At 34.1% G+C, this 20,026-nt stretch overlaps 1 protein-coding gene across 2 annotated transcripts in view; it reads left to right on the top strand.

Moving 5' to 3' along the window:
• The window catches only part of LOC134527257 (uncharacterized), a 360,812-nt gene that overhangs the window by 217,792 nt on the left and 122,994 nt on the right, over positions 1 to 20,026 (top strand). The window contains exons 3-4 of one of the 2 annotated variants that reach the window (XM_063359778.1): positions 1,482 to 1,664; positions 14,332 to 14,479. In XM_063359778.1, the coding sequence (XP_063215848.1) occupies positions 1,482 to 1,664; positions 14,332 to 14,479 (331 nt within the window). The remainder of the gene's footprint in view (positions 1 to 1,481; positions 1,665 to 14,331; positions 14,480 to 20,026) is intronic. The other variant, XM_063359779.1, reaches the window with a different exon arrangement.

The raw sequence follows: 20,026 nt of genomic DNA, 5'->3' as shown, positions 1-20,026 counted from the left end.
ATGTGTTTGGTAGGAATATTTTCGTGAAAATGGAATAGAAGTCGATGAACTGAAATGTTGGAGAAAGATGGTTGACCCACATGTAGCAACATAAACTCATATAAAGTCACTTTTGTATAAATGAGGGTTCATACCAAATGTATTGGTGTGTTAAATGAAAATTTAAGACAATGAAACTACCCTGGAATATATTTATAATTATTGCGTGTTTAGGTTTTAGCTTTTGTATTGATAGCAGAGACGCTGTTTTGTGTATATATGAAGATGACAGAGGCGCGGTAAACGAGAGACACTGCATGCGCCCCACGGGAAAGAAATGTCTGTAGTCGCCCTCTGGTTGTAAGCACTAGGGAAGCCAACTGCCAGGCTTTAGGCCTGGGTTAAATCAAAACAAACATAACTGAGGAATTTTAAAATGTCCGCTGGCCCCCTTTACTAACCAAAATTAAATATAAAATTAAATTAAAAAATCCTAAAATATGAACTTATTAAAAAAACCTTTATCAAAATTTTAATAAATAGCGCACTATTTTTGGTAACCTATTTCCGCAACGGGTTAATCAAAATAGGGGTTGAATAAAAAATAAATATGAATTTTATACTATGTACAAAAAAATCAATTCTTAATATTTTAAAAATTGTAAATATTATCTTAAATTTTACTTAAAAAATATTTTTACAACCAACTATTACTCCAAAGGGTGGAACTAACCATTAAAAGTAGTAGGTAAACGTTAAATTCCCTTATATTTTATTGTAAAAACCTAAATAAAATCTAAAACTTCTGGCTGAAATAATTGTTATGAAATGATTTATTACTTCAAGGGGTTGAAAAAATGGTTTAAAAAAATATATATACTTCCTAAATACATACATACATACATTATCATATTCGTTTAGAACTAATTTAAACCTTCCAAATATTATGTTAAACGTTTGTCCAAAACAAATATTTTACCACCACTTATTAGTTAATGGGATATATTATTGCATTTGAAAGTTATAAAAAAATTTCGTAACTACCCTAGTAGACATAGTATATTAGTTCTAGGTTGTTCAATGCTGAATGCATTGAACTAAAAACATTCGAAACATTTTCAGTACCTGTAATATGGGTGAATGTTAAATGAATATTTTGGAATATTGGAGAACATAGGGTTGGCCAACCAGAAGTTTCTAAAAGCTGCAAGAATGTTTTAGAAGTAATAGGTATTTCAAAGTGTTCTTGCGCTTGTTGGCTGTGCCGAAGGGTTATTTTATACTATTCTCAATACAGAAATAAACATTGATTAAGAATTTAAATTAATTGCTTCCAGCAACATATACTTGGTTTTTGATTTATTCATATGTATATATATAAATATAAATATATGTATAGATATATATACATATAAGCATGTCACTGATTTGCAGTGTGTTAGATTTCGATTGTGCTGGTAAATGTGTCTGGCATGGAAATACGCGTCGTTATTTCTTTACAGGACGCAATTTCCTGAGCCTTCCAGTTCACTTGTCAGCAGTGGTGGTGGGAGTAGTTTGTGGACTGGCATTCTGTGTGCTAGCACTCATTGGAGGCTGCCTCTACCTGAGACATCGCAGAAAAAACTTGGCCAAGCATTCCCAGTGCTATGGCAATTCCAAAGAATCATACGAAGAGGACTTAGGTACGTCAATCAAACTCGTGGTTTCGTCTAATAGTTACGGAATGTCGACCCTGCGATCCGCCGTGTCCTCTGTGTCTGTCGTCTCAGGGCGCTCTTGTATGGCCTGACATGCAGCCGCAGTGTGTGCCTACCGTTAATTTCCTTCGCCTTCCATTTTTATTTCCTGGGTCATTGATGATGTGTTCTCGTGTTAGACAACGCTTACACTTGAAGAATATGTTGATGCTTTTTAAATAGTTAATATAATTTATTACTTTTTCCAATCAATCTTTTAAGCATTTTTGACACCGTAAAATAATAAAACTTTATAATTTAAAAAGATTTCACCACGCAGTAAGAATATATAAGAACTTTTCTTGGGCTGGTAAGGTTTTAGGTTTTTGTAACACACAATGCCATTCAGGGTGGCCACTCACCGGGAAAACCGGGATTTATCAGGGAAATCACGTTGATCGGAAATTATCTGGGAAATGTCAGGGAATTTTTTTAATAACCGGGAATTTTTTGTGTCATGTATATTTCCGCAGAGCTGCCAACCATTACGGATTTTTCGTAATTATTACAGATTTAACACACATCGCTGGTTTATTACGGAAACGAGGCTTTGTGCTGCTGGGTAGCGGAAAAAAATTCCGTTTCTGGTGTGCGTGTTTTGTGAACGCAGTTCGAATACATCACGTGGTTGCGCACATAACGGAACTAATAAATGTGCGCATGTACTGTCGAAATAAGTAGATAAATTCTTGTGTTTTGTAATAGAAATGGTACGGTATTACGTCCGTTCTACGATACAACTAGTACATATTCTCGGACTTTTCGTTTGTTAGCTACTTACATCACGATAATTTTTGTACAGTACTTTAGCTAACCTGTGTTGTGTTAATTACTTTCTTGAAAGCCATTTTTTTCATCAAAGTGTTTTTGTCGTGTCTACACACATGAAACCATTTTATGTTGTTCGATAGTGTTGTGTTCTTCAGTGCCGGTTGTAGAAATGAAGCGTGTGACAGAACAATGTGTATCTGGAGCAAAAAAAAGAACGTTATTCTTCAGAACTTTCGACCAAACTATTAAAAAGAATGGCCATGCTTTTCATCTTCAAATGTTTTGGAACGCCACGCGTTTTGTAATGTATGCACGTGTAACTTTTCGATTGCACATGGTGGAAGGCATGACTGTAGACGGCATATAGAATCAAAGAAACATGCATAACATTTTAAAGCCGTGGCGAGCAATAAATCTATATCGCCGTTTTTCGCTACATCTGAAGAAACAAAAGTAACAAACTGTGCCATTGTAATGTTAGTGGCACTTGCTCAACTTATTTATTTATAATTATTTTTCTTTTTTTTGGGCGAACTGGTTTCCACACGTTTTCAGTATTCTATATTGGTATCTGTTAATGGTAATATGTCATTTAAATATTTAAAAGTTAATTCAGAACGAAGTTGTAATAATTATAATTATGTGTAATTTAAATGTTTGAACACATCAAGTTTTTTTTATTGTGTCAATGTATTTTTTTTAGAATCTATTATGACTAATGTGTTTACAATTTAATTATTATAGTAAATATGTGAAGGTATATTTAAGAAATTATAAGTCAATCTTTTTTGTAATAGAATTAATGTATTATCGATCTTTTGATTTTCGAAAAGGTACTCTCTACGAGTGCCATGTTCAATGTCCTTCTTCGTCTCGCACTTGCCGACCACAAACGGTCTTTTCCAGCACCTTGACGCCATGTTTTCGTAGCACCAAAATTCCTTCTTGTGAGATTTTGAGATTTTAAGATGCATTAAGCATCTTCAACCGCACTAAGTGGTAAGTTTTGTTGTATTATTTCTTAAGAACGTAGGGAAATGTTTGTAGCACCGGGCGTGTTAATATTCTTTGTTATTTTTATGTTAATTAGCGGTTCCACGATACCAGCCATGCGGTTAACTTGAGCCAACTTTTGCTGTGGTGTTGGGGCCTGTCCTCGGCAGCCCGGAAGCAAAATGAAGTGACCGCACCTAAATCAGGAAAGCCGACGGCTATTTTATTATTTTTGGCATGAATTACTAACCTTTTGTTTTCTTCAACACACTATGTGAAAAATTTCGTGGACTTAACCTCATCGGACTTCTCGTCAAACATGCTTTCTCTTCTATTTTAAAGAAATTTATTTGAACCAACGCAACGTTTAATTGAATATATAATTTTGAAACAACGAAACAATGTAACATGGACTAAAGATATTTTGGTAAACTAAAACAAAAAAAAAAAAATGTTATTTATGAAATTCATCATGTAATTATTAATTTATTTTAACAGTGTGAAATTTTTTATTTTCTTTTTGTAAGGGGCCCCAGTTAAGATAAAACTTAAAAATAATAAAATCAGTATTATGTTAACAAAAAAATTAAAATGCAATTGATATTAGCGAGTCAAGGTGTAACTTAAAATAATTTATTCAAATAAATTATTTATCTGAAATTTCTTTTTTTTTAATCATTGAGTAATACTCTCATGGTGTATTGTAAGTGTGCATGACCAGTCAGCCCTGTTGATACTCAAACTAACCTCTCCGCACACAAAAACACTTCATGAGCCTTGGTCCACGAGCTTTCAGCATCCGCCTGCCTCTGTTCATAACCTAAAGATTTGTGAAGGGAGGTAAGGTGTGGTGCAGTAATGATAGCAGAGCCTGTGGTTCTGAAGCTTGTTTTGGTTTTTTTTTAATGTTTAAATAATTTTTTTGTTATGGGTTAAATATATATATATCTTTTTTTTTGAGTAAACACTTTTTTTAAGACAAGTTTTATACGTTTTAACCTTTAAATAATTTCATATTATTTCTCTATTTACTGTTGGTTTAACCTAAATATATTTTCTTATCTATGATCTTCAAGTATTATTTTAACCATCTAATTTAATGGTGAGCATAGTGGTGATAATCTTTTTTTATGGCAATCTAGTTTTATTTCTAGTGTTTTCTTTATATGGTATTTAATGAAGTTAGTTTTTTTTTAAAGAGATTCCTTGATTTCATATTTTGCTCTCATCATATTTTCAATCGTGGAGTGGTATTTTCAGTTTCAAAGTTTTTTTTCTTCAGTGACATTTAATTGGTAGGAGAATTAAAGTTTTGCTCGTTAAAGTATGTGTCTTTCATAATTTAAACAAATTTGGTATTTTCAGTTTCTGGCTATATTTGTATCAGTGAGGTTGGTAGTCCGGTTGTTTACACCAGTTGTGTTGATTTTATCCAGGATCTTTACAAGTTAGCTTGAGTAGGTTATTTAGTTTATTCTTTCAAGTGTTTTTGTTTCATTTGGGCCTTTGGCTCAGTAGATCGTGGCCTGATCACCCACCGATCCTAGTCTTTGAGTCCCAAGAAACTTTCTAAATAAATTAAGGTTTGCCTATAAAAAAACATATAAAGTAAAAATAATGTAATAACAGGTATGTGCACATAAAATATAAAAAACCATAGTACCTAGTTTTAAGTTGTCGCGACATGTGTTATTGTTGGTGTGTTAGTTTTGGGAAGTAAGTTTGGTTGTAGGGTTTTCCTAGTTTGAATTTTCATGTGGTTAGTAGTTTGCATTTGGGGTATGTATTTTCGTATTTTTTTTGAGAGTCATTTGTTATTTTCATGTTTTATTTTCATGAGTTCGCGTGTTCTTCATTGCACGTAATTTAAGGTTGGGTGTAACAACCAGATTAATTTCAACACTGATAATTTTTGTTTTAGTTAATCATGTAAGATTGAGGTTATGTTTGGTAATTGTTGTCATTGAATTTGTCGCAGGTTATTTTAGAGTTTAAAAAAAATTTTTTATTCCTTTTAACCTATAAATTGTGGTTTTAATTTCATTATTTGCATATGTTTTAGTAATATAATTCTATATAAATTTCAATTTTATAAGATTGCAGGTTTTGTTCGTGAGAGAACTGTTTAAGCATTATTTATCGTTTTCATAATATTTCAACGTTTCTAATCTTATTTTGCAGATTGACATATGTTGAAAAGTATGTGGTTTCTTCAGTAATATTTAATTGATGTGATGTTTGTTTACTTTTCGTGTATCACCATTTGGGGCACGTTTTGCATAATCTAATCATGATAGGTATATTTTCTTGTTTTGTTGCCATCGTTTAATAAGTTCTTTTTTTTAGCAGGTAGTTTTAATCATTTTAATGTTGTTTCCTTGCCCATGTTTGTTGTAGGTCATCCTGGGTATGTATTTTATCTAATTTCTTACAAGAGACATTTTGCCGTTTTCCTAATATGTTCATTTAATGTGTGTTCTAGTGCTTTTCATTGCACAGTTAATTATTGAGGTTATGGTAACCTAAATTTCATTAATATTATGGTATTGTCTTATAAGTATTTAATTTCCAGTAAACTTATCTTTGAATCAAGTATTTGAGTAACATTTTTAAGTTGTGTTGGATCATCATTTAAATTTTTTTCTTGAGCCTATTAATGTTTCTCTTCATTTATATGTCGTTATTTTGCTTTGTTTTGTTTTAACTATTTTGTTTCAGTGAGATGCAGTTAAAGGTCAGTGGTTTTCTTCTGTTGAAATATTGTCGATTCCTTTTAACATTTTCTTTTCTTTAAGCACTTATAAAGTTTTATAGTTTTGATACATTGTATGAATGCAATTTTGTACTGTGGGAGTAAGTGACTTCCAGACGATATTTGGGTTGTGTTTTTAATTGTGTTGTTGACTTTGGTCAAGTTTAGCCAGAGAGCAAACTTATTTTATTTTAGGCAGGTCCTCTGAGCCAGAGCCATGAGCCAGTGCCAAGTCCTGTTGAGAAGTGTTTAGGCTTCACCAGCACTTTTCATTTTTTGCAGGCCTCAGTCATTTTTTTTTATCAAACCATATATCTGCCATGGAAGATCCAATCACTCATTTTAATAATAGTTTCATTTTAGATTAGTAATGTTTTGTGATTTTATTTGTTTTAAATAATAATTAATTTTTTTTTGAGTGCTAACCTTGTTTCATTGCTTTCCTATTTTGTTTGTCTTGCTAGTGTCATCTTTTAAAATAACATTTTAGTATTTGGGTTTTGTTTTTTTTTGTCTTGTCATCCAAAACATATATTTTTCTTGAAATTTCTGTTTTGTAGGTTATGTGTGTGTTGGTTCATGTGGGGATGTGGTGTGTTGTGTGTTTACACAGCTTTCCACACGACACAGCTATTGCACATGTTTTCCACACATTACACAGTGTAGTTTTATCCACCTAATCAGTCTTCAATTTCTTGCAGGTTTGTTTTGTTTTAAACTTAGATACTGTTCTTGTTTTTGATTTGTGTACTAGGGTTGTTGCTGTATGACATCTCTCCGGAGGGGTGTCTGCTGCATGGAGTTTGCTAGGGTGGTTGCAGCTTCGGCTCGGTGTTGCTGCGACTCACCGTTACAGCCATCTCTGGTGAATTTCGTGTAGTGGAGTTCTGCTTGGTGAGATTGTCTTATAGTGACACAGTCTTCATTGTAAGGTATGGTTTCAACTGATTTCTTCTCAAAAATGTTTCCATTGAATACATTGCAGGCAGTTCTTTTTTTTATTCACTTCACCTTTGCTGAATCGTAACTTTATTCATGTTATATTTTGTGTTAGTGGTCAAGCTTGCTTTTCCAGGTGCTAAATTATCTCTTGAGTGTCTAAGGTATGGGACTTAGTCATTCACCTTTGGACGACCGTTTTCTTAATTTTATTTTCAATCTTGTGTTGTCGCTGAGTAAGCATTTTAAAGATATTTGTTTCCTTTTGTTTGGGCTCATGTTTATCTTCATGTGTTGTTTGAGCTGCAGTCTTCAGAGCGGTATCATAAGATCAGGATCTTAGTGACCAGAATTTAAGTAGGGGTAAAGAATCCCCAAGTTTTTTTTTATAATAAGAAGGGGTAGAGAATCCCCAATTTTGTTAATATGGAGGAGGTAGGAGAACCCCCCATTAAGCTGAATAAGTAGGAGGTAAAGAGTCCCCACTATTCTAAATAAGCCGACGGGCATTTTATATGAGTTATGGTCCTCTTTTAAATATATAGTATGTAACTGGTTGTCCTGGGTACTTGTACCACCATTCTGTCCTGTTTGTTCTACAATCACACATTAAAAATGTTTCGGTATTTTGGTAGTCCGATCTTCGATTAATTTACACTTTAGCTTTGAGACTTTTCTCTCGCAGGTATGTGAGCATCCTACGTTCAGCTAATTGATGTTGATGTCGAGACCAAGTTTTCTATGGTATTTTCTTGAGCGAGCATTTAAATAATTTTTTTTATGAGAAGGGATGAGTTGTCCCCAGTTTATATAATAATTGTATGTAGAGGTGAATATTTCTCATTGAGTATTGAGTTTGCAAGGATAATATTTTGTTGTTTCTCAGTATATATATATAGGTTTTATGCTCGTGTCTGTGGTGTTTGTTTCTTCAGCAGTATAATGATTTAATTTCTTGATTTCTATATCTAATACTGTCTTTGTAGTTTTGATATCATTAATTACTATGACTCTTTTGTTTTATTGGCAACTTTTTAAAAAACCCTTTAAAAAATATATATATATATTTAAATTTTTAAATACATAAAAATAATATAAATAAAAATAAATAAATAATATAAAAATAAAAATACATAAAATTTTAAGAAAGTAGCGTCTGCTTTGAGGGGGGGAGTATGTGCCATTGTAATGTTGGTGGCACTTGCTCAACTTATTTATTTATAATTATTTTTCTTTTTTTTGGGCGAACTGGTTTCCACACGTTTTCAGTAATCTATATTGGTATTTGTTAATGGTAATATGTCATTTAAATATTTAAAAGTTAATTCAGAACGAAGTTGTAATAATTATAATTATGTGTAATTTAAATGTTTGAACACATCAAGTTTTTTTTATTGTGTCAATGTATTTTTTTTAGAATCTATTATGAATAATGTGTTTACAATTTAATTATTATAGTAAATATGTGAAGGTATATTTAAGAAATTATAAGTCAATCTTTTTTGTAATAGAATTAATGTATTATCGATCTTTTGATTTTCGAAAAGGTACTCTCTACGAGTGCCATGTTCAATGTCCTTCTTCGTCTCGCACTTGCTGACCACAAACGGTCTTTTCCAGCACCTTGACGCCATGTTTTCGTAGCACCAAAATTCCTTCTTGTGAGATTTTAAGATGCATTAAGCATCTTCAACCGCACTAAGTGGTAAGTTTTGTTGTATTATTTCTTAAGAACGTAGGGAAATGTTTGTAGCACCGGGCGTGTTAATATTCTTTGTTATTTTTATGTTAATTAGCGGTTCCACGATACCGGCCATGCGGTTAACTTGAGCCAACTTGTGCTGTGGTGTTGGGGCCTGTCCTCGGCAGCCCGGAAGCAAAATGAAGTGACCGCACCTAAATCAGGAAAGCCGACGGCTATTTTATTATTTTTGGCATGAATTACTAACCTTTTGTTTTCTTCAACACACTATGTGAAAAATTTCGTGGACTTAACCTAATCGGACTTCTTGTCAAACATGCTTTCTCTTCTATTTTAAAGAAATTTATTTGAACCAACGCAACGTTTAATTTAATATATAATTTTGAAACAACGTAACAATGTAACATGGACTAAAGATATTTTGGTAAACTAAAACAAAAAAAAAAATGTTATTTATGAAATTCATCATGTAATTATTAATTTATTTTAACAGTGTGAAATTTTTTATTTTCTTTTTGTAAGGGGCCCCAGTTAAGATAAAACTTAAAAATAATAAAATCAGTATTATGTTAACAAAAAAATTAAAATGCAATTGATATTAGCGAGTCAAGGTGTAACTTAAAATAATTTATTCAAATAAATTATTTATCTGAAATTTCTTTTTTTTTAATCATTGAGTAATACTCATGGTGTATTGTAAGTGTGCATGACCAGTCAGCCCTGTTGATACTCAAACTAACCTCTCCGCACACAAAAACACTTCATGAGCCTTGGTCCACGAGCTTTCAGCATCCGCCTGCCTCTGTTCATAACCTAAAGATTTGTGAAGGGAGGTAAGGTGTGGTGCAAAACGCAGAGTTATTGTTTTAAAGTTTTTTGCTAGAACACAATTTACCGATAGCAGTAGCCGATCATTCGGGTAATTTGTATAGAGCTATGTTTCCGGACTCAAAAATTGCACAGAAATACAGCTGTGCGAGAGTAAAAACATGTGCCTTAGTGGAGTATATGGCTGGTGAAACTAAATTGAAACTGTTGAATCTTTAGTAAGTGAACCATTTGCTTTAGCTACAGATGGGAGTACTGATTGTAATGCAGTGAAGATTTATATATTAGTTGTTTCATTTTTAAATCAAACACAAGGTAAAATTTGCACTGTACTATTATCCCTTGTTGAGAGTACTAAGACTAAAAATATTTCACAACTAGAAATGTTATACTTCAAAAATTAATGTAAGAACAGTTTTCAAAAGTTGTGTGAAAAAATGTTTGAGCGCTCGCCACAATACCCCATTACTAGGGACAGGAAAAATTCGCGGGTTCAATGACCTGTAGGATGAACTCCATAGTTCTGCGTACTCTCGGTCAAATGCCACCCACTCATTGGCTGCTGTATTGTGAGACGTCCCAACGTAGCAGCCTGAGATTCGATAAAGCTTTGGTCGGGTGTTTCTCATTGGCCCAGAGTCATCCAGGTGAGTTGTGAGCCAATAGCAGAGGCAGCACTGAGGTATAACTATTTGTATTTTAGCCTATCGCGAAATGAATTTGCGAATTTTTTCGGTCTCTAGACATAAAACAAAACACAGACTGCAGGTCATTGAAAGGAACGCTATAATGTAAAGTGACATATTTAAAATGTATTATGTTATCTAACGAACTTCCGTATGTATATAATGAAGAAAATAAAGTAGGGTGCTAAAATATGAGTAATCTCTTTCTATAATATTATATTTTTTCATCAAAAGTATGTCTTTTTGTAATTGTAAATATCAGGGAAATTTTGAATTTTTAATCAGGGAAATCAGGGAAAAATCAGGAAATATTTTTGGTGACTGTGAGTGGCCACCCCTTGGCTATTATATTCATATATTCTAGCTATAGCATTAATTATACGACAATGAATAAAATCCTGTTAAAAAATTTTAATTCTACACATTGCACACAAAATTTTAAAATAAACCTATATTGTTAAAATGTAAGATTATATTACTCATTCATGAATCCATTTAACACTAATTCAAAATATAAGGAAATTAAATTTATTTTATTTCACAAAACTTAAAACTGTGTAAAATTTGTCAAAACAAAGACTGAAAAATAAAATTAATATTGTACCTTGATATTTTTAACCCTTCCCATAATAGAAAAAAACTCATTTGAATGCATTTTTTCGTATTTATACACCCTAAAATTCAAAATTAAGCCAAGGAAACGTCCTTTACACCCAATCACATGTATCAATTATTATTTGGTTTTTACAAATGAAACCCAAGGTAAATGAAAACCCTATTATGTCATAAGGAAGATGACTTAACAAGCTGTCACGAATATGTTAAGTGTGCCGAATATTGAAAATATTTAACAGTTTTCATGAAATCGTAAGTTGGGGGCTGGCAAATTTATGTCAAAAAAAATTCTCGTCTTAAAAAATATTTTTTTTTTCACCAGGAAGGTGAGTGTTTAATTTTTTAATATGTATTAACTATGCAAAAAAAAAAAAAGAAAGTCATGTTTGCCTCAGGTTTTTTGTATAAGTGTGTGTATTTGTAGATATGTGTGTCGTTGCATGAATTCAAGTAGGAGAATAAAATAAATACTACAATACAACCAAAACCACGATTGGATAAATGAATGTAAACCCTAAAATCCCCCTCCACCTGGCCAAACCCAAGTTCCTAGGATTACTTACCTTCCACTCCCCTCAATAACTGCTCACCATCACCACTCTGATGTTTTGTGGTTTATACTCCCTCTGAAAGGTACATGTGAGAGGAGATAATGTTTGGTTGTTTTAGAAATTATGGCCTGCACTTGGTTCCAAAATTTGCTGGCAGGTACTGGTAGTGTCACGTCTGAAATTATCTGGTAGATGCCACTAGTGTCGCTGTTTAATTTCTAAAATAATTTTATAAAATCCTGAGTGCTGTTTGTTAGCTTTGGACCCAGGGACACAAGTCATCATCTTGAGGCCTATAAGCAAAGATTTCATGTACAAGGATAAAAGTTATTTGTGAAATCCAGAATATCATAAGAAGTAGAATTGTTTATTAATTTCATTTACAAAATATGCTAAAAGGTAAAGAAAAAATACAATATATATAAAATAAAAACAAAAATAACACAACAATCCATAACCATTTAGATTCATATATTTTTTAATGTAAAATAACAATTATTACGTAAGTAAATATACTTAATTGAATCATCAACATGAAATATTTCAAATAATATTTAAATAAAAATCCATGTACATAAGCTACCAGAGAAAAGAAAATCCTACTTATAAATACATGCACAATAGCATACTATAGTATTGCTGACCATGTCATTAAAGAAAACGTACATAAAGTGAAACCAAGATGCTAATTGACACTAGCACATCCTAGAAAATTTTTACTAAATAAAATATGTGGCCATTATCTCTGCCAAGCCATCAAAGTTTGTCTTGTGCGGGGATGGGGGATAGGAGAGTTTTTATCCAAGAAGTGTAAATTTCTCCTAGTATCATTAATGGTTTATAATGTGTTGTTGGTCATCACTGGGATGGATGTATTCTTTTTTATACTCTCACTGGTTATAGAACTCAAAATTTAAATCCATGGATATTTTAGATATGGCAGTTTCGATATGGTGGTAATTATTACAATCTCTAGCAGATAAAGAATTTCTCAATCTGATTAATGCGTTCAGTGTTTTCCAATATGGCTGCTGTAAAATAAAATTTTAATCGGTGCTTGTATTATAACGCAATAATGAAAAGTGGAAGTTTCTCTGTGGATCTGTGGCTTTCATTAGGTTATCAGCCACATTAGCAAGTAAGCATAACCCTGCAGGGAAAAAACCTAGATATAATTTATTGGGAGGGAGATCCCAAGTGTCGAAATTTATGAGAATAGTTAGGCTGTTACCCAAAAACTTTAACTACAGAAGGCGGTGAACAAGTTAAACTGTGTTTGGTGGAATTGTAGCCAATATCTTTGGACTCAAAATCAGTTAACACAATACCTGGTGTCTCATGTTTTTCATGTTCTCACTGATAATCTTAGAGGACTTTTATAAACGAGCATCGTAGCTAATCCTGAAATATAAAACAGTTCAAATTTGACTGAAAATACTCTTCAGTTTTCAACACAATGATGGTAGGTGCTTTAAGTACATTTAAAACTATTACTACTATTTTGTTTCTTACATCATGCGAGGGGACCAATAATATCAACATATAATGAGGGCCATAAAGATTCTCATGAACCTGCGGGATATAATATTTCATGGCCTGATGGGGAAACTTTCAAATCCTAAATTGTGTGCAATGTTGCTCAAACTCCAAATTCAATACCTATAGCTTCTTTCAAAGGTGGTCAAATAAATTAAATATTTATTTTATAAGGTGTTAGTGGTGTATATGGCTGAAATGTATACAAAAATATTTACATCAAAATTTGACGATTATGGACCACACACTCAAAGAGCCTTAGCCATATTTCCATTATAATATACTAAATTATTTTTAATCAAATTGGATTCAGCTTTATCTTGTTTCTATTATTTAAAAAAAAAGCAGAAATTATGTAGAAAACTTAACACACCTTTACATTAACTTACAAATTCTCGGTAAACCTTACAAACATTAATTGAACCTTCTCTCCAATGGCAGCGGTTATATGGATTTCCTCATTACTGGAAAGAGTAAGTGATAATGTCTGTGGTAACTGTGAAGTTCACCATCTATTATGAGATATCAGGTAGCTTTAATTTATTGTAATTTAAATATAATAAAATGTTTCACTACAATTCACTAGTAAAATCTGTTCATAAATGTATGGTTTCTTCTTTGCTAATTATATTTAACACTTAAACAAGTTCATAAAATGAAACTCATGTAAACTTAAATATACAAGACAACATTATAGTAGCATTATTTATGTTCCCTATGATAATCCATAATTATATATAGGCCCTCTTTGCTGAAGAAATATCAAGGACCATCCCCTTTTATATTACCTCCTCCTACACCTCTGCTACAAGCATTTAGCACTTCTACCAACTTGTATGACTCGTCCTAGAGGCACATCCATACTTTTACTGTGTACTATCACACTTGGTCCAAGAGGTGGCATCAGTCCTCTGAGAGTGAATGGGTGTTGTTTCAGATTCTTTGGAGAGATCACAGCTTGCTCTTCTTGACAATGCCGAACGACACACACAAGCAGGTGCGTGGTCTCAGACGACTCAGCAGCGGCGACTCTGCAGCACAGGCTTTATGTGTGAAGGGGCGCTGTTTCAGAATCTCTGGAGAGTTTCCATTTCCTGAAATACATGGCGACGCTGCGCTGCATGGCACCACTCTTCCTCGTTATGCTGAAAGATGTATGCAAGCAGATGCGTTACCTAAGCTAACTCAGCAACGGAGAATCTGCAACAAAGGCTTTATGTGTGAAGTGGCGCTGTTTCAGAATTTTTGGAGAAATTGCAGTTCCTGAAATACATGACGACACTGCGCTGCGAAGCACCTTTCTTCCTCGCTATGCTGAATGACACACGCAAGCAGGTGCGTGACCTCAGGCGGCTCAGCAGCGGCGACTCTGCAGCACAGGCATTCAGGCAAGTAGCATAGTAGTGTGGTGATGAGGTGGTTGGCAGACGGCCTGCTCAAATGCGTGGTGTGGGTTAATGGCTCGTTGCTATCTTGTATTTGTGGTGAGACGAGCTGTTTACAACCACAGACTAAAAATATTATACAGACCTACTCTTGTCCTCTTCGCAAGAGGATATCATGGCTGGCGATTTGCCACTAAAACGGTTAAATTATCTGAAGTTAACATGTATTTACAGTAATAAATACTATATTGAAGGTTATGCATTCATACACAACCCATGGTAACAACTAAAGAACCCTAGTTATTCCTAATATTTTTCAAATCAGAAACCAATATAACAAAATAATACACTTTAAAATATATCCTATATTGGAGACAAACCCCCTCTACAACTATTTTCCCTTTAGTGTGAGGAATATAACAGATTTCTAGCCTTTATAACACTATGTGCATGCCTACAGGTGTATACCATTGGTCCTAATGTCCACTTCTACGAACGATCACTTCTCCGAGCTCCTTTTGTTCAAAGAGACAATTGTCCGAGCAGACAACTCTCCCAGCTTTGGGATGCGGATGGTGTCTCCCACCCTCTCAACATTGCTCCGCCCTGCCTCCTCCTTGACACCCAATCCTAGCATTGCAGATAGGCCACCAATCAGCATTAACAAGTTTTTTTATCCAGTGATATAAACGAAAATAATACCACGTCATCTCCGTACATTAAACAACTAGGTGTCAAGCAACAAATATACTGTCGCAAGTTAATATTTCAAGCAATTGAAGTGCATGTAAATTTATAGTGAAAAAAATTATTTATAAACAAAAGAATGTTAAAAAATAGGTATTTACCACGCTGAAAAAACCTACTTGAATCCATCCTCACAAATGTGAAGTATTGTAATAGTATGTAGTGATCATCTTATTATGCCTGGCCTTGTGCTGACACGTAAACAATTTTTTGGATGCCCGAGATAAAAGTATAGCATGTTCAATAATGTTGTGACTTGGTTAGCTCAGTTAATTCATGTCTATTTCAAACAGTTGTACTGCTGCTTACTGCTACTCTTGTTGGTGTATGCTTACTGCTGGCGCCAGTACCATTAATAGTACTCGTTGATTTATAAATAGACCCTTTTGTTGTGTGTGTGTGTTGTCGGGACGATATACACTGGCTGTCACTATTTTTCAAAAAAAAAAAATATATATATATATATACATGTGTCAATAGTACTGTTATGCTCTTGTACTGTGACCCTTAGAAACATGCATAAAATGTTATTTATCATAAAACTCACACTCTTGGACACAGGTAGCTAGGTAATATATATTAACACATATGGATAATATTCAGGTTTTTATTATTAAGAATAAAATGGCTATTCATCAGGGACCACTAACATATGTGTAGAGATAGAATCAATATTAATATAATTAGATAAAAATGACAGAAAAACAATCCTAACGATACTGAACATGACTCGTGGATATGCGTTTATGTAAATTAAACATCAGGATTATACGTAGCACACATGAATCGTTCACAAAAGTTCGTTAGTGTAAGTTCAGAAAATCAATCAAATGATGTTTTTAAGGACACATTCTTACATAACATAAAGATGTTTGAAATTTTAGCACAATTAATTAGTATGATTATTATTGATGTTTATATTTGGGTTCGTATTTGCCTTGGCTTAACTCAGTTTATATGGTAGAGACACGAAACTAGTACTCCCTTTCACCTCTGGGTATCACAAAATAAAATTATAATTTAAATCTTGGAAATAACAATTCATGACGTAGTTCATGATAATTGACAACTTTTACGTGAAAACTAATCAGTTTGTAGTCAAATCGGAGTGATTTACGACGAAATTACATACAGCTGGGTATGTCTATGGGCGATACGAAATGCAAGATCTTTACTTACAGATTTTCACTCCTAATAACATCTCCGTCAGAATATGCCCTTATAATCTTACACATTATTTATGTATACGTCGATTAAGCTCATCCTGAGTGTCGGATGGCATAATTCAGCTAGATATCTTTCAAATTTAAAATAGGCCTCGCGCCTTTGCGTCGGCATCAGACGCCTTCATACAACCATTCTTTCTTATTAATTAAGACGTTCTAGACGCCTCACCTTTAAAACACGGCCTCTCATTGGCCGAAACCAAAATCGGTTAGCGTAATTTACAATATAAATACCGTAAATAACACTTATTAATACAATTGAAAACACAGAAATGCGGTAAATTTAAAACGAAAATTTCCAACAATGAAAATTTCTTAAAGTAATACCCCGAATAAAATCATCGTTCATTCGTTAATTTCATTATTCCTTAGAGGGATATACTCAATTGAATGTCCATATAAGTCCATTTCAGGTCATAGAGCATAGCTCTCGTAGATGTACATAATTAATAATAATATATTTTAACAACTTTTGCGGGCGAACAATATACAAATTAAATAATAAAATTTCATAATAATAATAACAATCAAAATAATAAGTTTTATAAATAATATCATTAAAATAAATCATTACTGTGCATTCTGAAAATAGTAACACACAGAATGGCCGCCCTTGTCAATCATATTGAACTGCAATCGTTGACCTGTTCAAAACAGTACAATGTGATAGGCAGTTGACCGTCTCTCTCGCACTATGTACAACGAATAGCCTTGTCGCCTAGCGGCGCGCGCACCACACATAAAAAAAAACTTGGAGCGACCGAGTTTCTCCTTCTCCTCCTTTTTTTATTTTTTTTTCTATCGTCCTTTCAACCGTTACACCAGACAATTCGCGCAATTTTAATCACTTTGCATTGGGTCGTCGCCGCTAGCAGACCTGCGCTGGAATGGTCCACGGGTTTTCCCGCGCAAAATCGTCTCTGCTGGACCTGCTACAGCTCTCCGACGGCGTCTACTCCCTTGAGCCGCTCCTGTTGAGAGGGACGTGGAAGGACATACTTACTGTAAGTAGCAATCTCATATGGCTGTAACGGGTTTATGTACATGTGAGTCAACAATATGACGTTCTCCAGGACACGTCACAGCAGTGGATCAACCTCCACCCGCGGTGCAAACGACATCGACGGCGGCGGCTGAGGAGGCATCGGGACAGCGCCCGACCTCAAAGCGGCCAACACCAACACTTGCTCCACACCTCACGTCAGCGGGATTGGCGTGTGGCGGCTCGCAGTACCGGACACCACGGCTCCTGGCTCCGCGGCGAACATCTGCAGCGGCGGACTGCGGCTGCAGCTGCCGCCCTAACTCACGAACACGTGAGAGGCGGCGTCGGGACATCTGCGGTGCTGCTCGTGTCGGCGGAACCGCCACTTCTCACAAGGACGCACTCGTCGGGTCCCATCACTGATAGGTACACAGCCGTTGCGAACCGTATTGTGTACATTTTAACTAACAAGTATCCTGGTCATCAAACAGTCTTAAAACTCTTCGTTCATGTGTGAATCGTGCACTTGTGACGCACGAATGTCGGCAGGCTTAGACATCTTCTGTACTTAACATAGCCTATCCACAAGCCAGTTCAGTATAAACTAACTCTATTAAAACAAATAGTAACTAATAGGATCAAATAACATCAGATATTAAATAATAAGTATAGTAACTTAGGCTAACCATTCAATAACTTTCAAAGTGAAATTGTTACATCTTAACAATAGGTATCATTAGCTAGATAACATTCAAGCATAACTTTAACTAAACTGATTTTCATGTTAATGAAAGGGTTTGTTTACATCATTGTAAGGCATCCTTATGCCTTCAGGTTGTACCTGTTTTATTCTATGTACAATTTCGTTATGCATCTCGTGCATTTCCATAAGCATCATTTCCCGATCTTTCATAACTTCATAATATCAACAATTGATAAAATTAATAATTCTCACTAACATCTCATATCATATACATAACATCATATTTACAATATCACTTCAAGGAACATTTCATATATTATATCATTAAAAGCATTTGTTTATGTTAGCAAACAAATCAACAATAGTCTTGATTTCGTTTAAGTACACACATCATGTGTAACTTGTGCTTGGAAAGGGAACGCACAGTGTTTCCTTCTCTTTTATCCCTCTTTTATCGCTGCTTATCGCTCGGCGAAGGCGGCCTCTTATTTCTTTTATTTTACTCGAGTGTCTGTTGAACTTTCATTTCTACCATTTCTCACAAGGTAGTATTTTTTTCTTTCTGTATTCAGCTGGGTTCTCAGTTAATGCAAACAGCTGTTTGGAAAGTGCATAGCAGTTTCCCTCTCATCTCAACCATTAGTTTCATTTTCAGGCATCCGATGCGGGCTTTGCAGGATCCTGACTGTGTATTCATATCATTCAGAAATTTCTCTGATAGGAATTGTTTCTTTGTTAAAATCACTTGAGATTCATGATATCGATGCAAAGGATAATTCTATCCTGACAAAGCTAAGTGAAACAAAACAAAAATGCTTTCATGATAGCTTGTAAATTTTTTTTTTTTCTTTTCTGGCTGGCTCAATTTTGCAGTAACTTAGTACTTGTTTATAATACAGCCTGCTGACATTTACTGCAACAGTGTACTAAGTCCGCGACATAGTTGTTAGACATCGAGTTTTTCAGGTCTTTGTTTGACATCATATTCGCCTTCTCGACGATTACAAACATAAACAAACAATATCTCAAGTGCCACTTTGAATGAAATTAAAGTCTTTTGTATAGTTTTTTTTTTCACAATAAATAACACAGTCGTTCGTATATATCTTGTTATCATTTCATAAATATCATATAAAATAACCAAATCAAGTTAATTTAAAGAAATAGCTTTCTAATCTGAGTGGATTTGTATGCGAAAGGAATGCATACTTTTCTACTCTGCATTCAGGGCAGAATGCAACCCTATGAGATCGTTTGCAAAGCCCTACTTCAGTCATAGAATTCGTGTAAAACAAAGTAGTAAATTTTCAAAAAAAAATTTATCTACTTCTCCAGCAGTGTTTAATCAAAAAAAAAAGATAAATCTCGCCGATTATTCGTAACTTCAGTGATGTGTTGTGCTTCGGAAAATTGGATTTACCACATCAGTAATTCAAGGTAACATTAGTATTATTATGCTAGTAATTGCAAATTTGTTCATGTGCTTCTTAGCTGCTTTGTAGAACAGTGCTCACCCATGTTTACACAGCTAGGCCATACTTCTCTCACACAAGTTAGTCGACAACACACAAGCTTGACATTTCTTTTTGCTAGTTAGTATGATAGTACCTACAGAAAGGCGCATCTCATTACATAGATTCAGGTATTACTGTTAGTGAACTTATACTCACACGAAGAATAACGCAGACTCACTGACAAACAATATTATACACATAATACACTATTAAATTCGAAGATTCTTTACATCTGTGTGGGTGGCATTTTACTTCACCTCACTACAGGCAATAATAAGCGGGAATTGCACTTCCGCATCGACGCGACAATAATGTACCAAGCGGGTATCACACTTCCGCTACACATTAGGTACCTGTCAGTGGTTGCAATATGCC

This window comes from Bacillus rossius, chromosome 1, assembly GCF_032445375.1.
Source record: "Bacillus rossius redtenbacheri isolate Brsri chromosome 1, Brsri_v3, whole genome shotgun sequence".
NCBI classification, from domain to species: Eukaryota; Metazoa; Arthropoda; class Insecta; order Phasmatodea; family Bacillidae; genus Bacillus; species Bacillus rossius.
The sequence above is the reverse complement of the archived record's forward strand: the minus strand, read 5'-3'. Positions and strand labels throughout refer to the sequence as shown.